We start from the raw sequence: 22,714 nt of genomic DNA on the forward strand, positions 1-22,714 counted from the left end.
CTGCTCGCTCGCCTGGCGCTGGCCAGAGCGGAAACAGCACGGGCAGCAGCGGCGAGAGGCGGCGCGGATTGGGGAGCAGCGGCGTCCGAGCCGGCGCCCACATCGCTCGCTGCCCTCCGGCGACCCCCGCGCTTATTGGGAAAGGGGCTGAAAGGAGAGAGTACACCGGCAGGAGAGAGGAGCGTGGCAAGTGCTACCGAGAATGGCGGGCGGACAGAGGCGACGGCGAGCAGGCGGGCGAGTGCTGCTGCCCGCTTTGCTGCTGGGCTTGTGCTGGCGGGCGGCGGCGGAGCGGCTGCGTTACACCATCCCCGAGGAGCTGGGCAGAGGTTCGCTGGTGGGGCCGCTGGCGCGGGACCTGGGGCTGAGCCCGGCAGACCTGCCGACACGGAAGCTGCGAGTGGCGTCTGCCGCGAAAAGGCAGCTGCAATACTTCACAGTGAGCGGGGAGAACGGGAACCTGTACGTGAGCGAGAGGCTGGACCGGGAGGAGATGTGCGGCGAGGCAGCGTCCTGCTCCGTCAGCTTCGAGGCGCTGGTGCAGAACCCACTCAACGTTTTCCACATCGAGGTGGCCATCCAGGACGTCAACGACAACTCCCCGGCCTTCAGCAAGGCCGCTCTGGACCTCGAGATCAATGAGTTCACGTCTCCCGGGGCACGTTTTCCTCTGGAGATGGCCCGAGACGCGGACGTGGGCAGCAACTCACTGCTGACTTACCAGCTCACTGACAACCCGACCTTCACTCTGGCCGTGAAGGAGAACCCGGGGGGAAAGAAGCATCCGGAGTTAGTGTTGGAGAGCGCGCTGGATCGGGAGAAGCAGAGTTCCTTCCAGCTGGTGCTCACAGCAGTGGATAGCGGGAACCCCGTGAGGTCCGGGACTGTTCAGGTTCGCATCAACGTGACAGACGCCAACGACAACGCGCCCGTGTTCACTAAAAGCGTCTATGAGACGCGAGTGCGGGAGAATGTACCGGCGGGTTCGCTGGTGCTGCGGGTGCGGGCCACGGATGCGGACGCGGGCACCAACGGGTGGGTGTCCTACACCTTCGACAACGTCCCAGAAGGCGTCCGCGTGTTGTTCAGTGTACACAGCGAGAGTGGTGAGGTCAGGACGGCGGGTCCCCTCGACTTCGAGGAGAAGAGCAAATACAGCTTCGGTCTGGAGGCGAGGGATGGCGGCGGGCTCACCGGTCACTGCGAAGTGCAGATATACATCACCGACGAGAACGACAATGCTCCCGAAATCACGATACTGTCGGTTTCGAGCCCGGTGCCCGAGGATGCGCCGGCCGGTACGGTGGTGGCCCTGCTGAACGTGAAGGACCCGGACTCCAGAGAGAACGGGGAGGTGTCGTGCGAGCTGTCGGGCGAGGCGCCGTTGTCACTCGTGTCGTCGTCGGGCGGCTCGTACAAGGTGGTGACGGCGAGCGCACTGGACCGGGAGCAGGCGGCCGAGCACCGCGTAACGGTGGTGGCCAGGGACCGGGGCCGGCCGTCGCTGTCGAGCAGCACGGCGCTGGTGCTGGAGGTGTCGGACGTGAACGACAACGCGCCGGTGTTCGAGGAGGCCGCCTACAGCGCCTACGTGGCAGAGAACAACGCGGCGGGCGCGCCGATACTGCGCGTGCTCGCGCTGGACCCTGACGCGGACGCCAACGGACGCGTGAGCTACTGGCTGTCGGGCGGCAGCGCGGACGCGGCGGCGTACGTGTCGGTGGAGGCGCGGAGCGGCGCGCTGTACGCGCAGCGCTCCTTCGACTACGAGCAGTGCCGCGAGTTCGCCGTGGTCGTGCGGGCGCAGGACGGCGGGGAGCCGGCGCGGAGCTCGACGGCGACGGTGCGCGTCTTCGTCCTGGACCGCAACGACAACGCGCCGCGGGTGCTCTGGCCGGTGCCGGAAGCGGGAGAGAGAGTGCCGGGGTCGGCGCCGGCGTTGGAGCCGTTCGAGGTGGTGCCGCGTTCGGCCGAGGCCGGGTATCTGGTGGCCAAGGTGGTGGCGGTGGACGCGGACGCGGGGCGCAACGCGTGGCTGTCGTACGAGCTGGTGCAGGCGGCGGAGCCGGCGCTGTTCCGCGTGGGGCTGCACAGCGGCGAGGTGCGCACGGCGCGGGCCGTGTCGGAGAGGGACGCGGCCAAGCAGCGGCTGGTGGCCGTGGTGAAGGACCACGGGCAGCCGGCGCTGTCGGCCACGGCCACGCTGCACGTGGTGCTGGCCGAGAGCTTGCAGGAGGCGCTGCCGGAGCTGAGCGAGCGGGCGGCGGGCGCCGACTCGGCGGCGGAGCTGCAGTTCTACCTGGTGCTGGCGCTGGCGCTGCTGTCCGCGCTGTTCCTGCTGAGCGTGGCGCTGGCCGTGCTGGCGCGGCTGCGTCGGGCCGGGCCGCCCGCCGTCCTGCGCTGCCTGGGCGCGCAGCGCTTGTCCGTGGCCGGCGCCGCCTTCCCGGCCGACTTCTGCGAGGGCACCTTGCCCTACTCCTACAACCTGTGCGTGGCGCCGGGCCGCGCCGTGGCCGAGGCCACTTGGCTGCCGCCGCCGCTGCCCAGCCTGCCCGCGGAGGAGCTTCTGGGCGGGGAGCCCAGCGGGAAGCGGAGCCCGAAGAGCAGCGCTGGCGCGGGAGAGCCGCCCGCTGACCCCGGCGCACCACAGGTCTGTAAGCCCGCGCTCTTTCGCGTTTTCCCTTGAGCTTTTTTTAATTTTCGTCCCGTTTCCCCTGGATTTTTCCGAGCAGTGTGAATGGGGAGTACTAGTCCTTCTCTCCGTGAAGAAATGAAAGGTCGGGGTATTCGTCGTTCACAGCAAGCATCTCGTGGCGTCACTTTTTGTTTCTTCGGTGTTTACAGCTTCGGGTTCAGCTGAGAGGTGTTGATTACAACGCTTGTATTGGGTAGTCACGTTTTGAATTAATGATCCTGCATGATGAAAAACCTGATGGACTGTGTTTTTTTGAGAATTGTTTCCATTCTCATTACCTTGAACATGGTCTGTGTAGTTTATGTTATGCAGCTGTATTTGTCTCCCACACTGTTGTTCCCTTATCCGTAGCTGCACCAACAGTTCAGTACAATTCAGTTGCTCTCGTCCAGTTAACAGGCGTGTAAGAAGAAGTTGGACACAATCAGTTTGTCGTATGGTTGCAATGACTCCCCATTGGGTAATGCGAGATACAGAATAGGTACAGGAGCCAAGGCAGATGTATATGCTATTCTTCTTGCTGTACTCGCAATGCCATTTCCACTGCATGTTTAGGAGAGCAGTGGTTCTGGCGAAGTGATGGGGTGGAAATTTTTGATCATTTTCCATACGAAGTGAAGTATTTAAAGAAGAGTTCCTGCTACTTGGGCTCATGAGCCTGATATATCTTGTTCTCCGGGGCTGTGACTATCACATTTTGTATTTCAGAACCAGTTTTGTTTTGCTGTCCTTGTATCAGCCATTCAAACATAATCACTAGAAGCATTCACGGTGGGAATTATGGTTTTGTACAAATAAGAAAAGACCGTAATATTCGGCACCTTAAAGTAAGAACTGAACAAATATTTTACTTTTTATATTTAACATAATTAACAAGTTACTTTCCCCACGCAGATGAAATAACACTTTATTCAGTACCATAACATAACAATATTGTGTCATGTAATAATACTGTGTTCAGTTTTGGGCCTCTCACTACAGTAAAGACATTGATGTGCTGAAGCACGCCCAAGGAAGAGCAACAAAGCTGGTAACGGGTCTGGCGCACAGGTCTGCTGAAGAACAGCTGAGGAAACTTGGGTTGTTTAGCTTAGAGAAAATGAAACTGAGGGAAGATCATATCGTTCACTACGACTCCTGAAAGGAGGTTGCAGCGTCTTTTTTCCGAAGTACAAGAGCTAGGAAAAGAGTAAATACCCCAAGGTTTGCCAGGGGAGTTTAGATTGGATATTAGGAAAAAATTATTCACTGAAAAATGTGCTCAGGCATTGGTACAGGCTGCCCAGGGAAGTGCTGGAGTCACCGTCTCTGGATATATTAAAAAGACGTGTAGATGTGCTGATTAGGGACGTGGTTTAGTGGTGGACCTGGCAGTATTAGGTTAATGGTTGGACACAATGATCTTGAAGGTCTTTTCCAAACTAAAGTAATCTAACAGGCACCGTTGAAAAGCACGGCTTAGAGAGAACCCGAAATCGCAGGTGTCTATTTAAGGGAGTATCTTAATTACTGCGATTGATCGGGGTGTGGGGGAACTAATGGGGCTGTATGACACACAGAATCACGATCTGCAGAATGAGTGAGAGAAACATAATGCAAGCACGACTGCTACAAAAAACTGCGACTCGTGGAAGATATTATGCTTTCACGCTACTGGGATAAGACTCGTAATATTCTACATGTCATATTTTGCTTTACATAAATGGTCCTCACAGATGCGTTTTTCCCGTGCGGTGGAAATAACATAACCATAGGAGGTCTGCTATTTCCTCCTTGTAATCACATCGAGGATCAAGGAATAGCTCGTCTGGAGAATACCCGAAGTAGGAGATCACAGCTGGAGAAAAGCGATGTCACCGTGGCCACTGTCCCGTGGCCGCGAGCTGTGGGTGGGACATGCCGGGCGGGCAGCGCTGGGCAGCGCTCGGTGCCTGCAGTGCCGCGAGGAGGCTGCGGGCGCCGCTGTTGACCGAGGAGGAGCGAGAGGAAGGCCAGAGCGCTGCAGGCAGCCCCGCCCGCTGCGGCCCGGCTTGCTCGATCGCTCGCTCTCGGCTCGGCGTCCGGGCGGACTGCGGGCGTCCCCGCGGTGCGGAGCCGTGCTGCAGCGAGGCGGCGTAGACGGCGGCGGCGGCCGGAAGCAGCGAAACAGGGGTCGGAAGCGGGAGGCGTCGGCGGGGAGCTGCCGTTGTTGGTGCGGTGCCGGCGGGTCCGAGGCGGAGATGTGGGCGGGGGGGAGGCTCTGGGGCCGGCGGGAGCGAGCCCTGCTGTGGGGCGTTCTGGTGGCGGCGTGGGAGGCTGCGTGGGGGCAGCTGCACTACTCGGTTCCTGAGGAGGTCCCGAAAGGCTCGTTCGTGGGCGATGTGGCCAAGGACCTGGGGCTGCAGCTGCCGACACTCCGAGACCGCGGCGTCCGCATCATAGACAGAGGAAGGACGCAATATTTCGCCCTGCACGGGAAGACGGGACATTTAGTCACGGCGGAGAGGATAGACAGAGAGCAGCTCTGCGCGAGTGTGCAGCAATGCGTGCTGCGCTGTGAGGTGATAGTGGAAGGAGAAATGCAGATTTACGAAATCGAAGTGGAGATCACGGACATTAACGACAACGCCCCCAGCTTCAAGGAAGTTGTGCTAGAAGAGAGAATAAGCGAGATGACAGCCCCAGGGTCGCGGTTTCCCCTGGCTGGGGCTCACGACCCGGACTCGGGACCGAATTCTGTGCAGAGCTACGAGCTAAGCGGCGACGAGCACTTCTCGCTGGCCGTGCAGACGGGTCCCGGCGGGGATCAGCGTCCCGAGCTGGTGCTGGCGAAGGCGCTGGACCGGGAGGAGGCGGCGTTTCACGAGCTGGTGCTGAGGGCGAGCGACGGCGGCGAGCCGCGGCGGACGGGCACGGCGCGGATCCGCGTGGCGGTGCTGGACGCCAACGACAACGCGCCCGTGTTCAGCCAGGCGGAGTACACGGTGCGTGTGCCGGAGGACGTGCCCGTGGGCTCCACCCTCGTCACCGTCATCGCCACAGACCCCGACGCGGGGCTCAACGGGCACGTGAAATACTCACTGAAGAAAATCACAGAGATAGCTTCCCAGATTTTCCAGTTAGACTCTGAAACGGGAGCGATCACGCTGGTGCGGAGCCTGGACTTCGAGGAAGGTGACACCTACGAGGTGGAGGTACAGGCTCGGGACGGAGGAGAGCTTTTCGACACGGCTAAATTTGTGATCACAGTGACTGACGTTAACGATAACCCACCTGAACTGACAGTGATGTCTCAGCTGAGCGAAGTCTCTGAGGATTCCCCGTCGGGGACCGTTGTGGCCCTGCTGCACGTGCAAGACCGGGACTCGGGACCTAACGGCGAGGTTCGGTGCTCTCTGGATGGGGACGTCCCATTCCGGCTGCACAGATCGCGGAGCAGCTACTACAGCGTGGTGACGGCTCGGGAGCTGGACCGGGAGCAGGTGTCGGAGTACAACGTGACGGTGCGGGCGGTGGACGGCGGGTCACCGGCGCTGTGGAGCAGTGCCGTGCTGTGGCTGCGGGTGCTGGACGTGAACGACAACGCGCCGGTGTTCGCGGAGGCGCGCTACAGCGCCCGTGTGCCCGAGAACAACGCGGCGGGCGCGCTGGTGCTGAGGGTGCGGGCGTGGGACGCGGACTGGGGGCAGAACGCGCGCGTGCGGTACCGGCTGGGGGAGGGGCGTGTGCGGGGCGCGCCGCTGTCGTCGTACGTGTCGGTGGAGGCGGAGACGGGCGCGCTGTACGCTCTGCGCTCGTTCGACTACGAGGAGGTGCGCGAGGTGGGGCTGTGGGTGCGGGCGGAGGACGGCGGCGCGCCGGCGCTGAGCAGCAACGTGTCGGTGCGGCTGGTGATCGTGGACGAGAACGACAACGCGCCGCAGGTGCTGTACCCGCCGGCGGCGCCGCTTGCGGCGGGCGCGGGCTGGGCGGGCGTGGAGCTGGCGCCGCGCTCGGCCGAGCCCGGGGCGCTGGTGGCCAAGGTGGTGGCGGTGGACGCGGACGCGGGGCAGAACGCGTGGCTGTCGTACGAGCTGGCCAAGGCGACGGAGCCGGGGCTGTTCCGCGTGGGGCTGCACAGCGGCGAGGTGCGCACGGCGCGCTTCCCGCTGGCCCGCGACGCGGCGCGGCAGAGCCTGGTGGTGGTGGTGAAGGATCACGGGCGGCCGGCGCTGTCGGCCACGGCCACGCTGACGGTGGTGCTGGCCGAGAGCGTGGCCGAGCTGCTGGCCGAGCTGGGCAGCGCGGCATCGGCGGCGGCGCCGGGCGAGCCGGCCGGCAGCCTGACGCGCTGGCTGGTGCTGGCCGTGGCGGCCGTGTCCTGCCTCTTCCTCGCCTTCCTGCTGCTGCTGCTGACGCTGCGCCTGCGGCGCTGGCGCCGCTCGCAGCTGCTGGCGGCGGGCAGCGGCGCCTTGCGCGGCGTGCCGGCCTCGCACTTCGTGGGCATCGACGGCGTCCGCGCCTTCCTGCACTCCTACTCGCACGAGGTGTCGCTCACGGCCGACTCGCGCAAGAGCCAGCTCCGCTTCTCGGGCGCCAGCTGCTGCGACACCCTCCCGGCCCGCCCGCCGCCCGACGAGCCCGCGCCGCTGCTCGGGGAGGACCCCGCCGCTCCCCCGGTGAGTTCCAATGACCGCCCTTTCTCCGTGACGGTTTCCTCTGATGCTTCTCTGCCCTTTCCCCTCCGCGTTCTGCTCTGTCCCATATAGGGAGGTTTGGTTACAGGGAAGGCCAAGCTTCGTTCAGCAACGCGCTGTGTGCTGGTGGCTCTTGCACCCGGGAGGTGAACGTGTGATCGTTGCTCAGAGTTATCGGAGGTGTGGGAGGGGGAAGAACCGGTACTGTTGCTGGCTTGAGCTTCGTTCGGCCGGGGCTCTGTTCAGTGCCAATCTGTAGGATGATCTGTCGTGTGTTTCTTCTTCCCAAATCATTTTGGCCTAAGACATGCTAGAGAGGTTTGGTTACAGGGAAGGCAAAGCTTCGTTCAGCAACGCGCTGTGTGCTGGAGGCTCTTGTTCGGGGAAGGTGAACGTGGGAGGCAGGATAAGTGGGGCTGCTGTTGTCTTGAGTTTCGTTTGAGTGGACTTTTTAAATCACGTTTTCACCGTGTTATGCATTTTTCACTGACCCAGTCTACTGGATGACCGATGTATCTTGATGTTTCTTTTGAGAAGTGTAGTGACCAGACCATGTCCCGGTGGCTTTTGTTCCGGGAAGGTGAACACGTGATCGTTGCTCAGCGTTACAGTTCGTGTGGGAGGCAGGAGAACTGGGGCTGCTGTTATCTTGAATTTTGTTAGAGCTGGGCTTTCTGTCTCTAGTAGGCGTCAGGTCATTTCTCATTTTGTCTCCTGACGTGTCATACCGTTTTTCCTGACATTTTTAGCTCTTCTGAACAATCGTCTTGCGTTATTAGCAAATGGAAGTTTGCGTTATTAGCACGGTCATCTGTCTTCCCAACAGCACACGTGGTTGAGTAGGATGAAAGTGTCTTGAAACGGCACATAAGCCCCCCGTGTAGAACTGCTAATCGTTTCAGTTTTCCTCAGCCTTTTTGTTTCTCTATGATAATGTGGATGAGAAACGAAACGTTTCCTTTTTGTTCCATATTGCCATGTTTTTCAGTGGGTGGAGGAATGGGCTGGCAACAAGTGGTCCCTTGTTCATGTCTGCTTGCTTGTTATAAGAGTGGAAGGGAATTTTAGACGTTTTGACTATTTGACGAAGTCTCTGAGTGGCTGCATATGAAGGGGTGTTGAAGGAAATGGGAGATTTTTTTTTTTTTTTTTTGCTTATTTCCTGTCTTTTGAGGTCTGTTTTTTCAAATGTCGCTGGATGTGCTTGCACTTGAGAATACATTGTAGTCGTTACCAATTAAAGAAACCTATCTCAGCAGCAATTAGTAACCTAAGGATGTGTAAATCATGTCAGCAATTACATGTGCTTCTAATTTATAAGGGTTAGAGAATAACATGTGATTTGTGAAGGGTTGGAGAAGAGAGTTGTGTGAGCTGTGTGTGGGAAGCTGTTGAAGGACACGAGAATTTTGCTCTTTCCCCTGTTCAGTGGCTCTCTATAGTACCATGCAATGTGAGTTCCATCTTCCCAAAGAAGTTTGACTAGAATACATGTTACTCCAGCTGCACTGGGAGCCCTGGGAGGTTCTTCACTTGTGTTGTCTTGTTGTCATCAGTTCTTAACTAACAGCTTAATTCGGGGCTTATGACAAACGTCATAATGGGAGTTTTGGGAAGAGCACACCGTGTAATCACTACTTACTAAATACCTGAACTATGTACCTACTCTAAGTGCCATAACAAAGGAAGGTACGCTGTGATCCCTTCCTTTCAGCAAGTGTTAACTTACCTTGCTTGTTGTAATGATCTGAAGGTGGGTCTTTGTCTCTGGTTATGTGTCAATGCTCTGTGTATTTTTCATTCCACGGGTCTATTGCTGGCCTTTTGAAGGTGTCTTGTTTTTGGTTATCACAGTGGTCAGATTCCAGCTGGAAATGTTGTGGGTTCATAATTTTGCTTTCTTTTTGCAGTTATTGAGCATACACATGCACTTCATGTTAAAATTCGAGCATCATGAGCCTTTGAAGTTATTCATGTGCTGAATAGGGGTGATGGTGTCTTTGAACTGATATATAGATGACTGGGTTTTATTGGACCTGCATGTCACTTGTGCATGTGAGAACACTTTACTTTCTTCAAGTTATGGTTATGAGCAGAGAAATCTCTTTGTAGGCATCCATGCTGTGATACTTGCTCTCAGATCAGGAGAAGTTGTGCATACAACCTTTCTTTCAATGGTATTTGTCTGCAAAGGCACATTCGTATTGCATGAAGTTTGGATAGGAATTAAAATTTTTTTGTCCATTGTGTACACATACGCAGGCAAGTAATCACCGCCCCATCCTCAATCTGAGGCCATGCCTCTGTTGGAGCGATTTCAGACAGGAGAGCAGCCACGGGAGCCCAGTGCTCTGTACTGGGCCATCCAGGAATTTGGGGAGTCACCCTCGAGGCCTCCCTGGTGTTTTTGCAAACCACAGCATGGCTGGTTCTAGTGACTGCCGACTAACACCAAATGTGTACACGTACGCGGGCACATCACAAGTAGAGCCAGAGGCCATGAACGCATTGCAAAGAACAAGTTTTATTTTAGTTACCTCTCTACTGGGGGATCTCTGAAGCCACACCTAAGCTCCCATGCAGAGGTGACACTAGTGGGGACACAGGCGCGGGTAAATTCAGCCCTGCTGGAAGATCGCCAGGCCTGCTGAGCTCACCTGTCTTTCAAGCCTTCAGGCAGGTGCAGCCTCCTGCTCTTTATCACAACAAAGGAGGAATCTCAGACATAGTGATAAGGTGCCTAGAGTTTCTTGTGCCTTGTTTGTTGTCCAGGTCTAGAGCTGAGTCTCATTGTGGCTGGTAACCTTGAAAACATTGGAAGATCTCTTAAATTGTTGAGTGGGGGGAGCAGTTTCCATACCTTGAAGGAGTTCACCTGCCAGGACAAAGACTTTGATATACTTCTGTTTCCCAAAAATATCACCGAATGACATGTCTCCCACCTGTGGCTCCCATGCAGTCAAATACTGGATATGGTCCATAGTGCAGCTAAAAGCTGTGCATGCAGAGCAAGGAGGGTGTGTGAAATGATTCTAACCAGGAAAATGTGTGGGTTAAAGTGGTTTTGGCTGAGCAATGATTTGATTTTATGGCTTGTGCCAAGGCCTGTGCTGTGTTAGCTATGATTTTGAATTCATTGTCCTGAAAGGCAATAATAGTTCTCTACTTCTCAGTGTTTATGCAATAGTTGTGCACATAGAATGATGATACATGGGTAGCACAGCTTATACTTCCTGTATGATATCTCCTTTATTCACTTCTGTCACCCTGGATCATTGCAATGTAGAGTTAATTCATAGTTGTAATTCAGCTTTCTTTGAGTCCTTTGTTTCCTGGAAGTTGTGATTTGTTTTCCCCATATCACAGTATCACAGTATGTTTGGGATTGGAAGGGACCTCAAAAGATCATCTAGTCCAATCCCCCTGCTGGAGCAGGAACGCCTAGGTGAGGTCACCCAGGAACATGTCCAGGCGGGTTTTGAATGTCTCCAGAGAAGGAGACTCCACAACCTCCCTGGGCAGCCTGGTCCAGTGCTCTGTCACCCTTACTGAGAAGAAGTTTCTTCTCAAATTTAAGTGGAACCTCTTGTTTTCCAGCTTGATCCCATTACCCCTTGTCCTATCATTGTTTGCCACCAAGAAGAGCCTGGCTCCATCCTCATGGCACTCACCCTTTATATATTTATAAACATTAATAAGGTCACCCCTCAGTCTCCTCCAAACTATAGAGACCCAGTTCCCTCAGCCTTTCTTCATAAGGGAGGTGCTCCACTCCCTTAATCGCAGGCCTCCTGGCTCCCTTCCTTGACTTCCTACGTGTGGGGATGCTCTGATCCTGAGCGTGGAAGAAGCAATCTCTGAATGCAATCCAGCTATCTTGGGCCCCTTTTCCTTTCCTTCAAGCAGTCTTGCCCATGGGATTTCCCCCAGCAATTTCTTGAAAAGGCCAAAGTTAGCCCTGCTAAAGTCCAGGGTTGCAATTCTACTTGCTATTCTGTTCCTGCCACACAAGATGCTGAACTCCACCATCTCATGGTCACTGCAACCCAGGCAGCACTCAACCTTTACTGCTTCGACCAGACCCTCCTTGTTAGTGAGGATGAGATCCAGCAGTGCACCTCTCCTAGTCGGCTCCTCCACCATCTGCATGAGGAAGTTATCATCAATGCACTGGAGGAATCTCCTGGACTGTGGCTGGCTGGCTGAATGGTCCTTCCAGCAAACATCAGGGAAGTTAAAATCACCCACAACAACCAGGGCCTGTGACTGTGAGGCCACTGTCACCCCTGCCAGCCTGTCTCTTGATCCTGACCCATACACTCTCAACTCGCTCATCATCCACTTCTGGGCAGAATTTAGTACATTGTAGTGGCTCTCTCACATAGAGAGCAAATCCACCACCACGCCTGGCTGGCCTGTCTTTCCTGAAAAGGGCATAGCCATCCATGACCACATTCCAGTCATGTGAACTGTCCCACCATATTTCTGTAATTGCCACCAGATCATAATCTCCCGACCGAACATAGGATTCTAACTCCTCCTGCTTATTCCCCATGCTGCACGCATTGGTGTACAGGCATTTCAGGAAGCGAGCAGAGCACACCAATTTCTCCCTAGGGGCATAGGAGGCCACCTGGTCCTCATCAGTTTTAGAATGCTGCCCCACTGGGACAAGCCCAGCTACAACCCCATCCCCCTTTGAGCCTAGTTTAAAGCTTTCCAAATGAGCCCAGCTAATTCCTGCCCCAGCATCCTTTTGCCCCTGTGAGATAAACCTTTCCCGCGTGACACTGTCCGGACTGATGTCTTATAAAACCAACCATTATCAAAAAATCCAAAGCCCTGCCTGTAGCACCAGTCTTGGAGACAACCATTTAGAGACTGAATTTTCCTATTCCATCCCACATTGTCACTTGAAGATGGAAGGAGTGAAGAGAAGATCACTTGAGCCCCTGAGTCTTTCACCATCCTTCCCAAGACCTTGAAATCATTCTTCATTCCCCTCAGACTACAGGAAGCAGCTTCCTCCCCATCTGTCTGGAAGACCAGCAGCGGGTAGTAGTCTGTCTGGTGCACCAGTTTGGGGAGCTCTCTAGAGATATCCTTGATCCAGGCTCCAGGTAGACTACAAACTTCCCTAAGATGAGGGTCAACTCTGCATATTGGGCCCTCTGTTCCTTTCAGAAGGGAATTTCCTATTACAATCACCCTTCTTTCTTTCTTATCAGAGGCAGTCTTAAGTTGTGAAGTCAACCGCCTCTTCCTCTGTGATCTTGTAGGCAGGCTTGGCACCACCTCCTCACCTACCTCTTCTTCAAGATCCAGGGCCTCAAACCTATTACGGAGGGGCACCTGGGGAGACAAAGCAGGCAGGGAGGGGGGCTGCCTGTGATGCCAAACCGGAATACGCTTCCAACCCTCTTCATCTTTTAGGTCCCCTACCTCTGCCCGACAGCAACAAGGGTGGGGCCGTCTCAGGACTTCTGCCTCTATCTGAGAGGGCAGGAGGTCCATCTCCTTTTGGGGGGTACCTCCCTGGGACCTTTCCGACTGGCATGTTAGGGTGTTACTCCAAGTCGATCTCCCTTTAGCACTCCCTGATGGTCCTCATCATCTCAACCTCCTCCTTAAGTTTCACAACCATGTCGAGCAGGTCTTGCACCTGCTCACACCTCACACAGGTGGAGTGCTGGCCTCCCTCCCCCGGCAGCAGCAGGCTCTGGCACTCGCTGCAGCTGGAGACCTGAACAGCCACCGTTCGGGACACAACCTCAGTCTGCGTTGCCACAGTCTGTTTGAGGCAAGCTCTCCTCCTGGAGGCGACCATGGTCGTCAGCAGTCTGGGATGCTGGCAATAAGTTAGAGGGGCTGACAAGCAACAAGTGCTCTCTGCACCCTGCTGCACAAGCTACCACACCCGCTGCTGCAGCACAGTGTGGGTGGGACTCACCTGCTACACAAGCTGGTTGCTCCTCCCTGCACCTGGTCGCTGCCCTCCCAAAGGATTTTTCAAGGCAAGGGGAGGGGGTGTGGTCACCGTCACCGTGGGAACGCCCCCCGCCACGTCAGCCGCTCTCTCGCAATGGCTGCCGGGGCTGCCGGGATCGGGACCGGTCGGGAATCACGCTGTCCCTGTAAGTTTCCCTCTGAGCTTCCTAATCTCGGCTGAACCTCGTGGTCAGCTGAACCTCGCCGGCTCCGGCTCTCGCTGGGCTGGCTCCGATCAGCTGACTGAATATCTGGTCAGTCCTTTTGCATTTGAGAGTGTGAGTGCAATTCCTTGTTGCTTAGTGTTGAATTCTAAAATACATGTGTGCACATGACCACTGTTTGATCACCTTGGTGGTGATCCACCACGGTGTTCTTCCAAAGACAGAGTGAAGTTGGAGAATTTACCGTTGTGCCTGAGATTCCTGCTTTGTTGTAAGAAAGAGCAGAGCACAGAAGACTGCACCTGCTTGAAGCCTTGAAATACAGGTGAACACAGGAGGCCCAGTGATCTTCTACCAGGGCTGAGTTCTGTAGCGCTTGTGTCATTGCTTACTGGGACCTTAGATACTGTTTCAGAGAACTCTGATAGTGGGGTAACCAGAATAAATCTGCTCTTCGCAATTGCATTTGTGGCCTTTGGTTGTTCTTGCAATCTGCCTATGTTGGCTCACACAATGGGTAAGTGACCCTATTTTCTGTGTCTTTTCATCTGAAGTAGATTGCGACTACTTTGTAAGAATAGCCTTGTTGCTGATGAAGAGCCTGTTTTCACAGCCATGTTGTATCTGTGCAATCGTTTGCACTGCTGCAGTGGAAGAAGCTTGTGAAGTAGAAACTGAGTCCTATAGGCCATGTCTTTTTATGGTTTGAGGCAGCAGTGAGAGTGGTGTAACTGGGAACTGAGTTACCACCAGGAACCTCTGAATGAGCACAGTAGTCATCCAGGGAGTCATCTCTTGTTTGGATCAACCAGAGTTTAGGGAAGTCTACTGTACCTGTAGTTTCCAAATTCGTGGTCTGTGTAGCACTTGAAATGATGCAGCTGGTCATAATGTGCCCTGCTCTCTCCTTGACCATAAACCAAGATTTCCTGGTTTGCAAGAGATACTTGCATTCCGTTATTTCCTTTGATTGTTGCTGACAGCTGCTGTTATTGTACAAAGAGGTACCGAGGAAGATAAAGTACTTTTCATAGGCAGTGCACTCAAGGGGGTTTTATCCTTGCCATTTTCTGATGACCCCACACCTGGAGTGTTCTTTGTATTGTGGGTGCATAATACACATCACTGCGTTGGTGTCACGAGAATACTGCCTTCTCTAGTGCTGCCCTTCTGAATGGTAACTGTAGTATTCTGGAACGTGGGAACATATCTGCTGCACCTCCTTTTTTACTAGATGTGCATACTTAACTTGTTCGCTGAAAGACACAATTTTTGAAGAAAAGTCGTAAGAGGTAAGTCAGGTGCTTCCTTACTACAAGAACTTCTCCCCTGAATTACACCTCAGATAATGCTTCTCAGAATTTGTACAAAATAAATTAAACAGTTGGGGAAAGACGACCTGTAGCAAGACTAAGAGGCTGCTGGAATATGCCATGTATTTGCTGTACAGTGCACCTACTTGTACTTACCTGTGCTGTGCGAAGTCTGCTCGCTCCTCCACTGCTCAAGAACACGATCCCTACCCAGAATCTTCATTTCTACGATAAAAAGAGCTGCCTGTTTCGCCTTACCGGAGATATGAACAAAGTCGTGAAAATGTAAGCCGAATTTCGCTTTTCCGTAGCCGATGGCGCCGACTCGCGGCAGCTGCTGAGAGTGCGGCTCGGAGCGCACGGACCGAAGCCCCGGCCGGCATGAGGCGGCTGCGGTGTCATCACGGCGCCTCCGGTTGCCGCTGTTAGCCGAGGCGGAGCGGCGCTGGAGACGGAGCTGCAGCCGGAGCCGCCGCAGTCGTCCTGCCCACGAAGGCTGCTCGCTCGCCCGGCGCCGGCCAGAGCAGCAGCAGCACGGGCAGCAGCGGCGAGAGGCTGCGCGGATTGGGGAGCAGCGGTGTCTGAGCCGGAGAGGGGCTGGAAGGAGGGAGGGCAGCGGCAGGAGGGAGAAGCGCGGCGAGCGCTGCCGGGAATGGCGGGCGGGCAGAGACGGAGGCGGCGCCGAGCAGGCGGGCGAGTGCTGCTGCCCGCTTTGCTGCTGGGCTTGTGCTGGCGGGCGGCGGCGGAGCGGCTCCGCTACACCATCCCCGAGGAGCTGGGCAGAGGTTCGCTGGTGGGGCCGCTGGCGCGGGACCTTGGGCTGAGCCCGGCGGACCTGCCGGCACGCAAGCTGCGGCTGGCGTCTGCCGCGAAAAGGCAGCTGCAATACTTCACTGTGAGCGGGGAGAATGGGAATTTGTACGTGAGCGAGAGGCTGGACCGGGAGGAGATGTGCGGCGAGGCGGCGTCCTGCTCCGTCAGCTTCGAAGTGCTCGTGCAGAACCCGCTCAACGTTTTCCATGTCGAGGTGGCCATCCAGGACGTCAACGACAACGCGCCTCGTTTTTTGCGAGACAATTTCCAGCTGCAGATTAACGAGTTCACTTCTCCCGGTGCCCGCTTTGCCTTGGGCATGGCCGAAGACGAGGACGTGGGCAGCAACTCGCTGCAGGGCTACGCGTTGGAGGCCAACGGGTACTTCGCGGTGGAGGTGAAGAGAAGCCCGGAAGGCAACAAGTTCGCGGAGCTGGTGCTTCGCCGTGCACTGGACCGGGAGCGCGAGCCGAGCCTGCGTCTGGTGCTGATGGCGCTGGACGGCGGCGACCCGCCCCGGAGCGGCACCGCCCAGCTCTGCATCAACGTCACCGACGCCAACGACAACGCGCCCGTGTTCGCGCAGGACCGGTACCGCGCGAGCCTGCGGGAGGACTCGCCGCCGGGGTCGACGGTATTGAACGTCTCCGCCTCTGACGCGGATTCCGGGACGAACGCCCGCATCACGTATGTTTTCGGGCAAATGCCGGCCAAGGTGCTTAAGAAGTTCGTGGTGGACGTGGAGAGCGGGATGATCATACTGAAGGAAACCTTGGACTTCGAGGATACGAGTGGCTACACGCTGTTGGTGGAGGCGAGAGACGGCGGCGGACTACTTGCGCACTGCGAAGTGGATGTGGAAGTGCTGGACGTGAACGACAATGAGCCCGAGATGACATTGACGTCGGTGTCGAGCCCGGTGCCCGAGGACGCGCCGGTCGGCACGGTGGTGGCGCTGCTGAACGTGTACGACCCGGATTCCAGGGAGAACGGGGAGGTGTCCTGTGAGTTGTTGGGCGAGGCGCCGCTGTCGCTCGTGGCGTCCTCGGGTGGCTCGTACAAGGTGGTGACGGCGAGCGCACTGGACCGGGAGCAGGCGGCCGAGCACCGCGTGACGGTGGTGGCCAGGGACCGGGGCCGGCCGTCGCTGTCGAGCAGCGCGGCGCTGGTGCTGGAGGTGTCGGACGTGAACGACAACGCGCCGGTGTTCGAGGAGGCCGCCTACAGCGCCTACGTGGCAGAGAACAACGCGGCGGGCGCGCCGGTGCTGCGCGTACTCGCGCAGGATGCGGACTCGGGCGCCAACGGTCGCGTGAGCTACTGGTTGGAGAGCGGTAGTGCGGATGCAGCGGCGTACGTGTCGGTGGAGGCGCGGAGCGGCGCGCTGTACGCGCAGCGCTCCTTCGACTACGAGCAGTGCCGCGAGTTCGCCGTGGTCGTGCGGGCGCAGGACGGCGGGGAGCCGGCGCGGAGCTCGACGGCGACGGTGCGCGTCTTCGTGCTGGACCGCAACGACAACGCGCCGCGGGTGCTGTGGCCGGCGGCGGAAGCGGGAGGCAGAGTGCCAGGGTCGGCGCCGGCTTTGGAGCCGTTCGAGGCGGTGCCGCGCTCGGCCGAGGCCGGGTACCTGGTGGCCAAGGTGGTGGCGGTGGACGTGGACGCGGGGCGCAACGCGTGGCTGTCGTACGAGCTGGTGCAGGCGGCGGAGCCGGCGCTGTTCCGCGTGGGGCTGCACAGCGGCGAGGTGCGCACGGCGCGGGCCGTGTCGGAGAGGGACGCGGCCAAGCAGCGGCTGGTGGCCGTGGTGAAGGACCACGGGCAGCCGGCGCTGTCGGCCACGGCCACGCTGCACGTGGTGCTGGCCGAGAGCTTGCAGGAGGCGCTGCCGGAGCTGAGCGAGCGGGCGGCGGGCGCCGACTCGGCGGCGGAGCTGCAGTTCTACCTGGTGCTGGCGCTGGCGCTGCTGTCCGCGCTGTTCCTGCTGAGCGTGGCGCTGGCCGTGCTGGCGCGGCTGCGCCGGGCCGGGCCGCCCGCCGTCCTGCGCTGCTTGGGCGCGCAGCGCTTGTCCGTGGCCGGTGCCGCCTTCCCGGCCGACTTCTGCGAGGGCACCTTGCCCTACTCCTACAACCTGTGCGTGGCGCCGGGCCGCGCCGTGGCCGAGGCCACTTGGCTGCCGCCGCCGCTGCCCAGCCTGCCCGCGGAGGAGCTTCTGGGCGGGGAGCCCAGCGTGAAGAAAAGCCCGAACAGCAGCGCTGGCGCGGGAGAGCTGCCCGCCGACCCCGACGCACCGCAGGTCTGTAAGCCCACGCTGTTTTTGTGTCCAAGACTTCCTTAATCTCCTGCTTTAGTGATCTGTTTGTTCTTAGTTTCTTTGCTTTGGCATTTATTGCCCTTCTATGATTCCATATGGGAATATGAACTAACCCCGTACCTCCACTTTTCTGGTAGCAGGGCTGCGAACCGGCACGGTCTTCCTCTTCTCACCTGTCGTGTAGGCTCAGTGGGTGGGAACGTTCTTGCCTGTGGTGTTCGTTCTGTCCTCCTAGTAGTTAGAACCTTTTTTACTTACGTTCTAGCACGGTCTTCTGGTTTGGATTTAGTATGGCATATATGGTCTACTGGCTGTTGAACGTTCAGGTTCACCTGAGAGATTTTGTGTATGAAGATTGTGTTTGCTGAAATGCCAGTAGTGGTGAATGTGGACACTGGCTCTGTACAAAGAGACACACCTATTCTACACTACAGATCGGGAAAATTGGGTTGACGCTTGGTGTTGGAGATTTTTCCTTTGTGATAGGTTGTTGGTTTTTTTTGTTGTTTTTTTTTTTTTTTTTTTTTCCCCGAAGCGATGTACTTGGATCTGTTGACTGCTAAACAAAACTTCTTTGGTGAATGCTATTTCAGTGGTGGATGCCTAAAGGAAAGTGCGTGTGATTCCATGACTGTTACTGCGTCTCTGCCGTGTACCCTCCCATCTGAGAGAAGGCCAGGGCAGTAATGGAAGAGCTAAGGACACAGACGAATTTTATTATACGCGTTATTTCTGTGATTTATTTCTGCAGTTATTACTCATTCTTCCCCCTTCCACCCCCTTTTTCAGTGCTTCTAGTTTATGTTTTTCTACAGCGGTTAATCCTTTGGGAAAAAAAAAAATTAAAAGGGGGGGGGGGAAGTTAATAATCCATCTTCTTTTTGTGTCCTACTTTTTCTCGAAGAGTTGTATTCGATTCAACGTGAAGATCTTTTGTCATGTGCATGTTCATCACTGCACTCTGATGAGTTACTTTAGAATGGAGCTCCTAATGGAGATCCTAAGTATAAGTACGGGCTGTAGTATAAAGTTCTAACCTGAATTTTGAAATGGTGTTGAATAAGAGGAAGAAAACGAGGGTGATTCAGAGCAGCCGCCGATGTGCAGGTGAAAAGTAACGAAATTAAGAGCAAAGGGCTCTTTAATGAGGACTTTTGAGGGAGGATCTTCATTACTGCATTGTGTGCTATTTGTCAGGGTTTGGGAAATAATTATGGGAGGTGGCGTTGCGATTTGAGGCTGTGTTGGTATGCAGAAAGGCTGAGGAAGAAGGAATTGAGATATACCTGCGGCAAAACCAGCTATGGTGGAGATACTGTTTTTATGGGTGGTGGAGATATTGCTTTTGGAATAATTGCCTAAGACTCCAAATGCTCTGCAGGTCATATTAAGATAATTTAATATCTGTATTGTACCTATACAGCAGGAATACGGCAGGAATAATAAAACCATGGGACGCCTATGTCTCCGTGACTGCGAGTTGTGGGTGGAACAGGCCGGGCGGGCAGCGCTGGGCAGCGCTCGGTGCCTGCAGTGCCGGGAGGAGGCTGCGGGCGCCGCTGTTGACCGAGCAGGAAGCGAGAGGAAGGCCGGAGAGCTGCAGGCAGCCCCGCCCGCTGCGGCCCGGCTTGCTCGCTGTCTCGGCGGCCAGGCGGTCTGGGAGCGACCCGCGGTGCGGAGCCGTGCTGCAGCGAGGCGGAGGGGCCGGCGGCAGCGAACGGGAGCGGTGAGAAGAGACCAGCAGAGGAAGGCGGCGGGGAGCCGCCGTTGTTGGTGCGGTGCAGGTGGAGCCGGAGATGTGGGCGGCGGGGAGGTGCTGGGGCCGGCGGGAGCGAGCCCTGCTGTGGGGCGTGCTGGTGGCGGCGTGGGAGGCGGCGTGGGGGCAGCTGCGTTACTCTGTTCCCGAGGAGCTGCCGAAGGGCTCGTTCGTGGGTGACATGGCCAAGGACCTGGGGCTGCAGCTACCGGCACTCGCCGAGCGCGGTGTCCGCCTTGTCTCCGAAGGCAGGACGCAGTATTTTGTTCTGCACGGGAAGACAGGACATTTAGTGACGGCGGAGAGGATAGACAGAGAGCAGCTCTGCGAGAGTGTGCAGCAATGTGTGCTGCGCTGTGAGGTGATAGTAGAGGGAGACATGCAAGTTTACGAAATCGAAGTGGAAATTATGGACGTTAACGACAACGCCCCCAGCTTCAAGAACAATGAGATGGAAGAGAGAATCAGCGAGATGACAGCCCCGGGCTCGCGGTTTCCCCTGGTCGAGGCTCTCGACCCGGACTCGGGACTGAATTCTGTGCAGAGCTATGAGCTAAGCGGCGACGAGCACTTCTCGCTGGCCGTGCAGACGGGTCCCGGCGGGGATCAGCGTCCCGAGCTGGTGCTGGCGAAGGCGCTTGACCGGGAGGAGGCGGCGTTTCACGAGCTGGTGCTGAGGGCGAGCGACGGCGGCGAGCCGGCGCGGACGGGCACGGCGCGGATCCGCGTGGCGGTGCTGGACGCCAACGACAATGCGCCCGTGTTCAGCCAGGCGGAGTACACGGTGCGTGTGCCGGAGGACGTGCCCGTGGGCTCCACCCTCGTCACTGTCACGGCCACGGACGCCGACGACGGCGTTAATGGGCACGTGAAATACTCACTGAAGAAAATCACAGAGAAAGCCTCTCAGATTTTCCAGCTGGATGCTGAGAAGGGAGCTATCACGCTGGTGCGGAGCTTGGACTTCGAGGAAGGCGACTCGTACGAACTGGAGGTGCAGGCACGGGACGGTGGGGTCCTATTCGACACGGCAAGGGTAGCGATCGTCGTGACAGACGTCAACGACAACATGCCTGAGATTTCGGTGCGGTCGGCACGGAGCAAGATCTCTGAGGATTCCCCACCCGGGACCGTGGTGGCCCTGCTACACGTGCAGGACCGGGACTCGGGGGCGAACGGCGAGGTTCGGTGCTCTCTGGAGGGGGACGACCCGTTCCGGCTGCGCAGCTCGCGGGGCAGCTACTACAGCGTGGTGACGGCTCGGGAGCTGGACCGGGAGCAGGTGTCGGAGTACAACGTGACGGTGCGGGCGGTGGACGGCGGGTCACCGGCGCTGTGGAGCAGCGCGGTGCTGTGGCTGCGGGTGCTGGACGTGAACGACAACGCGCCGGTGTTCGAGGAGGCGCGCTACAGCGCCCGTGTGCCCGAGAACAACGCGGCGGGCGCGCTGGTGCTGAGGGTGCGGGCGTGGGACGCGGACTGGGGGCAGAACGCGCGCGTGCGGTACCGGCTGGGGGAGGGGCGTGTGCGGGGCGCGCCGCTGTCGTCGTACGTGTCGGTGGAGGCGGAGACGGGCGCGCTGTACGCGCTGCGCTCGTTCGACTACGAGGAGGTGCGCGAGGTGGGGCTGTGGGTGCGGGCGGAGGACGGCGGCGCGCCGGCGTTGAGCAGCAACGTGTCGGTGCGGCTGGTGATCGTGGACGAGAACGACAACGCGCCGCAGGTGCTGTACCCGCCGGCGGCACCGCTCGCGGCGGGCGCGGGCTGGGCGGGCGTGGAGCTGGCGCCGCGCTCGGCGGAGCCCGGCGCGCTGGTGGCCAAGGTGGTGGCGGTGGACGCGGACGCGGGGCAGAACGCGTGGCTGTCGTACGAGCTGGCCAAGGCGACGGAGCCGGGGCTGTTCCGCGTGGGGCTGCACAGCGGCGAGGTGCGCACGGCGCGCTTCCCGCTGGCCCGCGACGCGGCGCGGCAGAGCCTGGTGGTGGTGGTGAAGGATCACGGGCGGCCGGCGCTGTCGGCCACGGCCACGCTGACGGTGGTGCTGGCCGAGAGCGTGGCCGAGCTGCTGGCCGAGCTGGGCAGCGCGGCATCGGCGGCGGCGCCGGGCGAGCCGGCCGGCAGCCTGACGCGCTGGCTGGTGCTGGCCGTGGCGGCCGTGTCCTGCCTCTTCCTCGCCTTCCTGCTGCTGCTGCTGGCGCTGCGCCTGCGGCGCTGGCGCCGCTCGCAGCTGCTGGCGGCGGGCAGCGGCGCCTTGCGCGGCGTGCCGGCCTCGCACTTCGTGGGCATCGACGGCGTCCGCGCCTTCCTGCACTCCTACTCGCACGAGGTGTCGCTCACGGCCGACTCGCGCAAGAGCCAGCTCCGCTTCTCGGGCGCCAGCTGCTGCGACACCCTCCCGGCCCGCCCGCCGCCCGACGAGCCCGCGCCGCTGCTCGGGGAGGACCCCGCCGCTCCGCCGGTGAGTTCCAGTGACCGCCCTTTTTCCGCGGCGCTTCCCTCTGCTGCTGCTGTGCCCCTTACCCCCCGCGTTCTGCTGCGTCCCGCCTAGGAATGTTTGGTTAAAGGGAAAGACAAGCTGCGTGAGCAGGTGGCTTTTGGTTTGGAAAGCTCGACGTTGGATCGTTGCTCAGGGTTACAGTTGGTGTTGGTGGCAGGAGAAGTGGTGCTGCTGCTGGCCTGGGTTTCGTTTAAGCAGGAGTTTGGTTTTTGATCACATGCTTGATCGTTTCTCATTTTCCCCCTCAGATGGGTGATACTGTTTCCCCAGACATTGTTAGTTCTTCTGAACGGTTTTGTTGCATTAGTAACAAGTCGAAGTTTGCGTTATTAGCACCATCAGGTGTCTTCCGGACATAAAGAGATGTATCCTATCAGCAATTACTAACCTGGGCAACTGACCTTTTGATGACATGTGCTTGTAAATTCAGAGGGTCAAAGAACACCATGCAAATTGTGAAGGGCTGGATATTGTCTATGATTCAATTAAAGGCTGTGAGTGTAGAGGAAGGAGGGTGTAAGG

The 22,714-nt window shown here is 57.8% G+C and overlaps 1 protein-coding gene across 19 annotated transcripts in view; it reads left to right on the top strand.

Annotated features, from left to right (window-relative positions):
* Positions 1 to 22,714, top strand: part of LOC102091799 (protocadherin gamma-A4) — a 223,708-nt gene that overhangs the window by 136,279 nt on the left and 64,715 nt on the right. Inside the window, exon 1 of one of the 19 annotated variants that reach the window (XM_065030271.1) lies at positions 52 to 2,650. The exons of 15 other annotated variants lie outside the window; for them this stretch is intronic. In XM_065030271.1, the coding sequence (XP_064886343.1) occupies positions 203 to 2,650 (2,448 nt within the window). In that variant the 5' untranslated portion in view covers positions 52 to 202. Of the gene's footprint in view, positions 1 to 51; positions 2,651 to 15,452; positions 17,922 to 19,374; positions 19,666 to 19,730; positions 21,155 to 22,714 lie in introns of those variants that run through there. 3 more of the 19 variants (XM_065030269.1, XM_065030294.1, XM_065030292.1) reach the window with 3 other exon arrangements.

The sequence above is a fragment of the Columba livia genome, chromosome 14 (genome assembly GCF_036013475.1).
Source record: "Columba livia isolate bColLiv1 breed racing homer chromosome 14, bColLiv1.pat.W.v2, whole genome shotgun sequence".
NCBI lineage: Eukaryota > Metazoa > Chordata > Aves > Columbiformes > Columbidae > Columba > Columba livia.